General features: G+C 31.3%; 1 protein-coding gene across 1 annotated transcript in view; it reads right to left on the bottom strand.

The window, feature by feature from the left end:
• Window positions 1-252: 252 nt before the first annotated feature.
• The window catches only part of DYRK1A_2 (Dual specificity tyrosine-phosphorylation-regulated kinase 1A), a 54,328-nt gene continuing 42,682 nt past the window's right edge, over window positions 253-11,898 (bottom strand). The window contains exons 9-11 of the mRNA XM_051218070.1: window positions 6,653-6,872; window positions 1,708-4,253; window positions 253-1,645 (exon numbers count right to left, since the gene is read on the bottom strand). Of these exons, the coding sequence (XP_051064505.1) occupies window positions 3,784-4,253; window positions 6,653-6,872 (690 nt within the window). The 3' untranslated portion in view covers window positions 253-1,645; window positions 1,708-3,783. The remainder of the gene's footprint in view (window positions 1,646-1,707; window positions 4,254-6,652; window positions 6,873-11,898) is intronic.

Below are 11,898 nucleotides of genomic sequence, written 5' to 3'. Positions count from 1 at the left end.
TATATATAATAGATGCATAGGGATCTACAGCCAGAACAGTGTTGATTAAAAGTAATACGACTAATCAACCTAAATAAAACAAACAACAAAGCATATGGTCTTTGAATCATATAATAGCATAAATTGCCTTGATAATTCCACAATGCTTACCACAGGCAAAGATAGAAATAGTAAACATATAAATATATATATATATATATATATATATATATATATATATATATATATATATATATATATATATATATATATGTAAGTAGTATAACAGGAATAAAACAAGAGAAAGGCAGCAAGAGATAGGCAACTCGATTACGTGCGAAAAAAAAGCTGTAATATAAGATGACATAATAGTTTATAAGTAATTCTTTACGAATCTCACCCTCTCCTCAGGCCCCAAAAATACAATTAATCAAGAATAAAGATAATAATAGTAATAATAAAGATAATCACCTAATTTATGAGCCTATTTTAATTAGCAACATAAGAAAAATATCAGTCTGCGTGTTTAAAAAAAGCACAACAAAAGTTCCCTAGTAGTAGACACACAGAATGGGAGAAAATTCAAAAAAGATTAAAGTATTTTTATTATGTACAAAGAGGCACAGACAATCGGAGAAAGTACAAATATATGTATATATATAAATAAATAAAAGCAAAAAGAATATCCGAGGAACCAGTGAGCAAATGGGAAATAACCTCATTTTTTTCCCCGAAAAACAAACAAACAAACACTAAGAAAATAAACAAATATGTTCAGGTACTTTTTATTTTTAAAAAAGCCAACATCAAAACAACGCATACACCGGAGAAGAATCACTTTCGTTATAAAAACAACACCAACAACAACAACAACAACTTGATGATAATAGGCAAAATTGATAAAACAAATAGATAATAGGAACTTGATTCATGATTGTTAAAAAAGCCTTATTAATAATCGTTTTACTAAGAGAATGATGAATAATAAACAAGCAAAATACAACTAAAAACACAAATAGGCATATACATATGACATCCGATGACAGCTGTTATTGGAATAAAACACAAGAATATATATATATATATACACACACACATGAGATACCTTCCATAAAATATTACCATAAGAACAATGAATATGAAATACTATAACTCAATTATATTGTTTGAATGAGTAATGATGGTATATATATATATATATATATATATAAAGGGATTTATCATCCATTCATTCGCTTCAAACGCCACTTATGAACATTAAAAATAGATTAGACTGACTATATCTCTTTATTTCAATGGATATACATAAGTAAAACTTTGAAAGCAAAAAAAAGAAGAGAGAAATGAAATAACACACTTTACACAAGAAGAGAAATGTGTCTAATTAGAGAACATTTACATGTACTTAAATTAAGCACTTTTCAGTGGGGAGGGGTATTAACTTTTTTAAAGAAAAATTATCATTTAAGAAAAAGGCACAATGATAACAACAAAATAATTAAATCAATTGTATTTGACAAAAACAAGTATATGACTGTATGTGCGTGCGCGTGTATGTTGTATGTATGTACGTGAAGGCGGGGGGACACCACACTCAATATATATCTTATTTGAAGGAATACACTTGTAGTGAATTCATTTATGTATAAATACAATAATGAGAATTGTATATATATATATATATATATATATATATATATATATATATATATATATATATATATATATATATATATATATATAAAACAAGGGAAAGAAAAGGGAGAATTCACCCTAATAGAGAGAATACACCGAGTAAAATTATTGTTGAATGATAAGCCTGTATACTTTTATTGTTTTTTTTTCATAACCAAAACGTAAATAAAAGAGAATATTAAAAGAAAAAAAAGGACAAGAAGAACAAAGCAACAATGAGAATAATAGTGGTCTAGGAAATTGATCTTTACAAGCAACATGATATAAAGGAATGCTAATTCATGTTTTAAAATATAAAACAAATAAAACACAATGATAAGAGAAACATATATCATTGATAAAATAACACTAAATTAATTAAATGATAATAAAGAGTAATAATAATAGAAATAAATAAAAAGCAATTAAATTGTATCTAATATAAGATGATCCGATCAACATATTTAATACACACACCACTTGACTGCTGTTATTTACTTGAATGAAAGTGTTTTTTGTTTGTTTGTTTGATGGAAAACAAATTATTATCATTGAAGAAAACAACAACAACAACAACAACGATAATAATGACGGATGAACTGACTATTTTTGTTGTCGTTATTAACACCATCTTATATTAGAGTAAATAATGTTTAGAAGAAACTAGTAAATGTATAATAGAAGCAAGTTATAATCAGCAGTGAATTAAATATAGTAAGAGAATAATTATTAAAGACTTCAAAGATCATTGTTTATAGTATATATATATATATATATATATATATATATATATATATATATATATATATATATATATATAAGAAGATCCTTCTTTTATCGATTTCCATTTTGCTATGAAGCAAAAGATAGAATAATTGACTACATTCATGAATGTAATTGATAGTATTTTATTATGAATTACGGAAAGTTATTATTATTATTTCACAAGACTCCACATACGCATGCATACAAACACAAGAGAACTGCTGCCAAAGTAATAACCATCAGAAAAAAGAAAGAGAAGAAATCATCTTCATGGAGGAAATAATTATTTTATTCACATCTTGTGCTTAACATGGTTTATCTCTGTAGAATAATAAATATAATTCAGAACAAAAAAAGAAAGTGATTTGTTTTGATCAAGTTAGGATAACTCTAAGAAACTATCGTCATTACCAGGTAGATTAACATATACAGGTCATCCAATTTTCTTCTTCTATTCAAATTGAAACTATGTTTTATTGAAATAAACAAGGAAACTTGTATATGTGTTAACTGAATGGTGAAAAATATCATGAAAATAACACATACACAAACAGTATTATCAGCTTAATAAGAGAGTATGATAACATAATAATAAAACATTACACTTTTGTTTTTGTATTTTTGTACGTGAATTAGTTTAGATGGAGAAAGGCGATCATTGTCGTTATCACTATTATTAATACAACAACAATGATAACAGCTACTACTGGTATTATTGTTATTATTATTTACACTAACAATCTAATGATCACTATTGATACTTGAACATGATAAAAGCTTCATGGTATTTTAATGAATAAAAAAGAAAACAAAAAATTTAATAATAACATCATATTATGTTGAGATTGATTCAAGAGAATTTCACCAATGTGTGTTATTATTTATGCTTAGAAATAAAGTGGATTACATTGATGGTGTCGGGGATAATAAAAAAAGAAACTCAATCGCATAGCATAAGAAATAGAATGATCGATAGCCTATATATATATATATATATATAAACATATAAAGTGAATTGAATGCATTTCATAGAGAGATAGAGCGCAGGAAAGAACAATAAGGATAGACTCCAACCGGGGTGAAATTTCAGTAATATATATATAGGTTTCCGTAAAAAAAGGGATATAACATATCATTAATAGAAGATAAATAGAAGAGAGAGAAAACCCAGCAAAGTGAATGAATTAAGCAGATAAATGTATAAAGAAACAAATTACACAATCACCAACAATAATACCACTGTCACACTATAATATTGTGAGGATTTCAAACCAACCAACCAACCAATAAAAAAATGATAGCTTGCATCCATATCTACCGACTCCTTATGAGTAGTATGAAGGGATATTTAAACGATAGAAGTCATTATGGTGGTGGAACGGTAGAAGTAGTAGAGGTAACAATTGATCCAGATAGTTTAATCTCTTGATTTGGAGCAAATGTTAAGTAGGATGCATTCATTATGTCCTGTTCGGAATTATAATGCTGATGAGATGTAGTCGTCATCGTCGTGGTAGTGCTACTACCACTACTATTACTACTACTGGAGGGAAGTTTTTCATGAATACACTGCGCTAAATTACTGGAAGGAGACTGTTTATTATTATTGGGGGAAGCAAACTGACAAGAGAGAGATATTATATTCGTATTGGAACCAGTAACAGAAGTATTAGTGACGACTGTGGTAGTAGTATTAGGAGTAGAAGTAATAGTACTACTATTACTACTGATTACATTGGCTGTTGTCGTTATTATTGAACAAGTTGTAAGTGGCGGATTGACAGTTGAAGGGGTTGTAGAAGAGCTACTGTTACCAGTCTGTTGTTTCTGTTGTCCTATGTTTTTATAAAAGAGATAAAAGGAAGTAGAAAGTAGAATACAAGAGTAATGGCATTTTAACTTATTATAATTATTAATATAAATAGATATGTAACGATCCACTCGTAATAAGACTATTAAATACCTGGCAATTGATGCTTTTTTAAATTGTTTATTCTAGTTAGTGCTTTTTAGCAAGGTTGTTTTCTGACCTCATGTCTAACCTTCCTCACTTACCTGGGTTTGGGACCAGACCGGTAATTACTCTAGAAGAACAACATGCAGTGCAATACTCATTGACAAATTCAAGTAACTTGTTCTAATCTAATTACGTATTATAATACACATATTACGTAATAGTATGTTATTTGACAAGCAATTACTTTTGTTTAGAATTATATGTTTCATAGGAAACATAATTCTTCTTGATAAACCATAAAATAACTATCGAAATTAGGCAGCTATTTCTAATGTAACTAACATATTCAAAAAGATTATGTTCAGAGAGATAATTGTACCTTGATGATTGTTCCTTTTAAAACGCAAAGAAAAAAAGATTGGATTGATTGATTACTTAATCTTTATATGGGAAAATTAAAATGGTTACACTGAAGAGGATATGCATTTAAATATTACCATGTTATTACCCGTTTCAATTTTTTTTCGCAATATCCCAGGTCATGTATGATTTAATAAGGGGAGATATGTTTACATTAGAACTTTGTGAATGAATGTAAGCGTAGACATTGAGTAATTTTTAGTATATATATATATATATATATATATTCCTCTTTAAGTGAATATGGTTGTTACGTTTGAACAAATTATGATATCACCTTAAACTGGCGAACGGAACGAAAGTCAGTAACACAACAACAGAACAAGCTAAACTATTCTACTGCATCTCAGCCCTGCTAACTAGATGGAGAAGATCAGTTTCAGACGATGTAAATGTATTTTCCACAAGCAATTGGAAGCATGAACCAATGACATTTAAGGTTCTTCCAAGTGGAAAAATACAAATTAAAGGTAAAAATTGGCGCTTTTTGCGCAAAAATGAGGAAATCAAATTTCCAAAATGAAGTCAAAAAATGAGACGGTTACTAAGTGATTTCTGGGGATCTAGCATTCTTAACAATCGTATAAGAAGTCAACTGTATAGTTGATAGGTTTAAGGTTAGTATTCTTTGAATCTCGGACAGTGGGATATAATCATTACTTTACATACTTATGATAGATCATATGTTTTTATAACTGATAGAGAACATTCAGTTCATCTGGTCCGTAATTATTTTAGGAATGTGACAGTATGTGCTGACAGTAGAAAATGTGGGTAGACTGTAGAATTTTTATCACAAGTGTATTAGAAGCATTGCAAACGGTCTGGCCACAATCTGGTGATAACTGCGATCAATGAATGGAGATGAGACAAAAATCGATCATAATAGTGCAGATGAATTCACTTTTTATCGTGCATTAGATCTTAGTGTTCCAGCATTCTTTCGTGTATACCTTTTCATAACGTTTTTCTGAACTATATTCTCAAAGATAAGTCTTTGTTATTATCGTTTTTAGTGAATTAATTCGATTCGTGTTGGCTTTATCTGGTTGTATCAATGTGGTATGGAAACTTCTTTCGGTGTAAAGTTTTGTTATACTCTATATGTTGATTAGGAACAAGTGTTCGACTGAATGCTTTGTTTTAAAATAACGACGAAAGGGTATCCAGAAAGGCAGTATATTTGATAAAAACTTGGAATATGGAATGTACATATGAGAGCAAAGATAGGACTATTCAAACAAAGGGATATTTCCCCTTATTTTATATAGAACCACTTCAATAATAAAAATGCTATAAAATATATCGTACAATATGATTTTAAATACAAAGGTCATTGAAAAAATCAAGGAAATTCTTAAGTTTTTAAGGTAACAATAATTTAGATATATTGTTCAGATTATGAACTGGTCTAAGTTACTGACTGACTGATTAGTAGCAATAGGCACCTACGAACCCTATCATCACAAAGGGCTGAACCCAGGAGCTCCAGGTATCACAGAGAGCGATTAATGTTTAAATCCTTGAAGCGCATCCAATATTTTACAAGTTTAGTTCCACTCAGTTCATGGACAATTGTTCAACCATCTACCATTATCTTCGATAGGTAATTTCATTACATATCTTATTCACTCTCGATTGGCATTACACATAAATTATTAGTTGATTAGATATTACTTATCTACGACATCAGACATGAGATTTTCAGTCACTTTAAATGAGTCAAAACGCAGCAAAAGTTGTATACGAATAATTATGAATGTGTATTACTCTATAGAAAGTATACATGTTACCCCATTCACTAAAGAGAACTGGAATCACATCAATTTTAACTTGACATTAAAACAGGGTTCTTACCACTTTCATCCTTACGTGTGAAAAAGCGATGTGTGAGAGCTTCCTCCGGGCGAATACGAAACCGGGGTTCATATACTAACATACGTTGGATCAAATCGACGAATTTATCATAATCTTCAGGTGTATGACCTTGTTCCCCACGACGACAACTTTTAGGCCCACCAATATCAGCTCCAACAACTGTACGCAATGTTCTTGTTCCAACTCCAGAAAATTTACACTACCAAAAAGAGATTTTCAATGATAGTTAATTACTAGAAATAAGTATTGAGTAACTAAAACTGTTTAGCTAATAATAACTGAATTAATTAGTTATTACCCAAAGTAAAGCGAGATACACATGTGCATCGACTCAAGTTGATATATGCCCTCATTAGAACAATGAAATAAAATTATCAAAATAAATCCCATAGTAGTAGAAGCGACGACGGTATTAATGTAGCAAAGATTAGATGTAGACAACAGAAAAAGGAGTAAAGATTTCGGGATTCAGCAACTAAGGGAAGATAAATAGTGAACGCGTCTCTGCCATTGTGATCGATTCCGAGTTATATCGCCCAGTATCTCAGAACATTTGTTACGATAATCGCGCTTACCTCAAGTAGGTAGTTAACATCTGTTAATATAGCTGAGTCCAATGGTCAGTGACTTTGTGAACTGGTACGTCTTGATTTTCCGCATCTGGCTTTCTTCCATCTAATTACTACATAAACATGGTGCTTCTAGGTAGGCAGTAGTTGAGCATACACAATATATGTCTCAACCACTTCAACTGATGAGTATTTACTACCTTTTTTATTATATTCTCCCTCTTTCTTAAGTACCCTATGTCTAACCCAGGCATTGCTTACTCTGTGGTTCCAAAATACACGGATGATGTTCTAAAGGTACCTATTTTCAGATACTAGTAACCTACAAATATCCTCTACTCTTAATGTCTATGTTCCATACACAGAAAGTAGAACGTAACGAACCGTTGCGCAGAAGACTTATCTTTCATTCGGTACATGAACATCTCGCCTACACCACGAGTGATGAAAGCAGGCAAATGTAAATCCAGATTTCTGTATGTGACGAGATCTCCATCAGACATTAATGAATCATCAATTCACCTCATTAAAAAAGTATGAAAAATAATATTTGATAGAAAGTTCTTTTCTTCTTCAATGAATTAATGAATGTGAAAGAAATAGGAATTAGATCACTTGAATACTTTTGTAAATTATATTCTATTGTTCATTAATTATTACTTAGAAATATTAGACATTTTTCAATGATTCAGGAGAGAAAGAAAAACAACAGCAACAACAACTCAGAGATCATGAATGTATATGATTACGTAGATATTTCACATTATGAATTAAATTGGTCGATCAGACTTCTATAGATTGTAGTGTCAGTTATTATGCCAAGCCCATATACCTTATACGAGCTTTCGGACATCCCATTCTATTCATTTTACTTGAGCCATACATTGACCTTGTTATTTATTCGCTTATCAATCTAGACTGTTTTTATATGAGCGTATATGTGTGTGCCCTTCTTATCCTATTAATCACATGTCTGTAGCTTTATTTTGTCTGACTATAAATATTGAGTAACGCTTGACTAAAATGGAGTTGGCTTCCCAGCCATCCTCCATACGTGTCGTTTTTGCTTTGCTGTGCTTCATTCGCTTTATTCGCTTCATATTCGAAATATATGTATTCTCAAGTCAATTCTCGTTATTCGACTTATTTAATTCCGTTTTTGGATAACGCGATTTAAGTCGACGATGATATACGAGAATCAGCGATAGCAAACATTCATACAATCATTCGTACGCTCTAAATGGAGTCAGATCAAACGGGCCATAAAAAATCGGTAAGCCCGCCGACGACGAACGCAACGCAGCGAGCTACGGGTCTCCACAAAAAGATTATAAGACAGAACAAAATTTGTACATTGTATCTAATTGGTTGAAATTTGATTTCCTCTAACAGAATCTGGTACAACATAATTATTAGTCAACTGATTTGATAAAATCAAATATAGTGGCTAGTATTGGAATCCAGAACGTGCGTTTCGTCCTATTTGGGACTCGTCAACTGAATGTACATGCATCTCAGAATTAATGTTCACTTTGACTGGGACTCGAGCCGAGTACCCTTCGCTTCAAACGCCATCGCGTTATTCATTTAGCTACTAAGTCTTAAAATCAAATATGAAATGTGTGCATTCTAGTGCAACCAAGTTGGTCATTATTATTACTATTATTATCACTTCATGAAACTGATTATCTATCAAAACTCAATTTGTGAACAAATACCTTAGAAAATGAAATAATCGATCAACAAACTAAATGTATATTATTAAGTAAGATGAAGAGAGGAGTGAATTGAATGAAAGTTGTCATTTTTAAATATTAAAGATTCCCATTGTGAAAATTAGAACAACACATAAGCGAACAATATTGTTTTCAATTAGATCGTCATCAGGCTTTACTCTAATATATATGAATATTTATACGAAAATGTTAAACCAATCAAGGCAATATGGGTCAATAATCATAATGAAATAGAATAGGTCACCACACATAATAAGTAGAAATACAAGTTGATAGTAGTAGGAAGAAAGGTGTACTGATAGTAGTAAGAATAATAAAATACGATAAAAAAAGTCTTATTAATAGTTAAACGTTGAAAATAGAAAGTCAAACGTGGATAAATAGACTTGGAATAGTCAACACCAAAACATTAAAATCATTGCGTAATAAGGAGTGTGTAAATAATTAGATAGTGAAGAATACAAACGGAAAGAGGCAGGAAATTACAAACAAATAATGGATGTGAAAATAAGGCTAATGATAACAAAATAAAAGTCGTTTGTTAAGTTATAACAGGCCATGGGAGGGATGGGGGGGTCACGTATTTCTTCTGTACACATAAATTGGGGTTATATGTACGAATTCCTATAGCTTCAGCTATATGTAGCAGGCGGGAACGAACTCCGTTGGGAAATGATGGAGGTATACGATAGATCACTCGAAATGACTTCGATTTATCTACAGCATGACCGCTATCAATGAGATGTGCCAAGATAGAACTGCGAATTATTTTTATCTGGCCCTTTATAAACCACGCTGGTAGATGTTCACTCATTCGTTGGTTAAGTTGCCTGGTAGTACGCCCGATATAGCTATCCCCACAGGAGCAGCTGAATTTGTAGATGCATATTGAGGAGGCCAACTCAGGTAACTTATCCTTCGTTTGCACAGACATCGCTGGTCGACAAGAGAAAGCCAACGCAAGATTGGCTGCGTAGAATGTCTTGGTGATTACTTTCGTTAACCTATATTTCAAAGTATCACTGGCCACATCCCCGTTGAATTGTAGTTTCATATATAAAGGTTTCTTACGAACAGTCGAAATCTCCGACTTCTTTGTTGTCATACATGTATTTCTTAATGAAAGCACTGGGGTAGGCGATCTCGGTCAGTGAGTTGTTGATGAATTCAAGCTCCTGACTTAGAGTGTCTACTGTGCAGATCTTTTTAGCTCTGCTAGTGAGACAATCTAACCAAATTTCTCTTGTACCGGATTATTGACCCATAATATAGCCTTGATTGGTTTAACATTTTCGTATAAACATTCATATATATTAGAGTAAAGCCTGATGACGACCTAATTGAAAACAATTGTTCGCTTATATGTGTTGTTTTAATTTTTAAATATATAAAATATTTTTTATTAAGATGCTACCACTTATGAATATGTGGTTTACCACAGATAGTGAATGTGTTGAGAAATCACGAACCAAAGAGAAAAAACAAACAAGAAAAAAGTTTACAAAGTAGTCAATAAATTGTAAACAGTTCTTTTCACCTTAAAATGACATTGCTAACTCTAGTAACAAATGAGTAAGGCAAAAGCAAAAAACACGGGAAATTTACAGTCTGGATTGACAGATTTGGAAAATGTTAAAAACGGTGTCAAACAATAAAAAGAAATACAAGAAAAGTGAACACAACTGATGAGGTATGAACGATAACAACTACATCATTGAAGAAAATGTCAAGTGTTAATAGTGTAAAATAGGAAAATTACCACAAAAAAAGGTAAGAAGATAACTCAGTAAAGCTGAACTACTTTTATCAGAAGTGAGTAAATCCAGAAATGAACAATCCATTTTAATATTTTGAGGCATATATCGAAATGGTATATTGTCCATTCAATGTGCGATGACTAGTATTAAAAATGGAAAGGTGTTATATGCTAACGAGGAATAAATGGATAGCAACTGGTAGGAACTATTTATGGACTATTATTACATATATTCTTGTTGTATAACTGTTAAGTAAATATATTTATTTATATTCCTCTCATTATAAGCTTTTATTTAACCTATTGGTTATGATGATACGATTTGCTATTCTTAAGTTATTCCCAATATATTAGTTATAATCTCTCACAATCACAGCCATATATAATCTGGTCTTGTATAATTGTTACTACTTATTTTACGGTATGATGCGGTCTGATTTGTTTGTATATAAACTGTGTATGGCTGGAACACATGATTGATGTAGCGGAGACTGACATTAGTGTTCTGGACTGAACCGGCTGAGTTAGGCGAGGAGCTACTATCTCAGAGGGCCAGTAAGAACTCGCAGTTAACTCTAGGCTTCTCGTAATGGTCAACAATTTGGTGTTCTAACTGGCAATCTTATCATGTGATAAGAACATAAAAGAAATTGCAGATATTTAAGCTTAAGGATAGGACTATGGTTTTAGGGGTAAATGTTTGGAATTAAAGATTAAGGTATAGAACCCAAAGACTTAGGCTCCATATAACCTATATATAAAACTTAACACCAATTCTAGAGTGTTCATACTAATCTTAGCAACAAGAAATTATTCATTCATATTTGCTAGATTCAGATTGGCTGAACGAAGTCAAGAATTTATCAGGGTCAGTTATGGAGTATAGCACAAACTCGTCATTTATAGTTCACAGCCTCATGAGATAATCCTTTTGTTTCCTCTATTTATCGTTAGAGAAATAATATTGAATAGCATGACAATAATGAAGAATGGTCAAAATTCCTAAGAATCTAGTTCTAGGAGCAACTAAAGACACCAACTGGTGAATGGTCTCTGGTATTTTTCAGGCTTAGTGAAAGTTTTAAAGATAACTATGAGTGGAACCTCTTCTCGAAATAAATAGTCTAAGGGAAACAAATCTCATCATTTATAGTGCAGGGAACA

The sequence above is a fragment of the Schistosoma haematobium genome, chromosome 7, assembly GCF_000699445.3.
Source record: "Schistosoma haematobium chromosome 7, whole genome shotgun sequence".
In the NCBI taxonomy this organism is placed as follows: Eukaryota; Metazoa; Platyhelminthes; class Trematoda; order Strigeidida; family Schistosomatidae; genus Schistosoma; species Schistosoma haematobium.
Note: the sequence above shows the minus strand (reverse complement) of the source record. Positions and strands in the feature narration are given on the sequence as shown.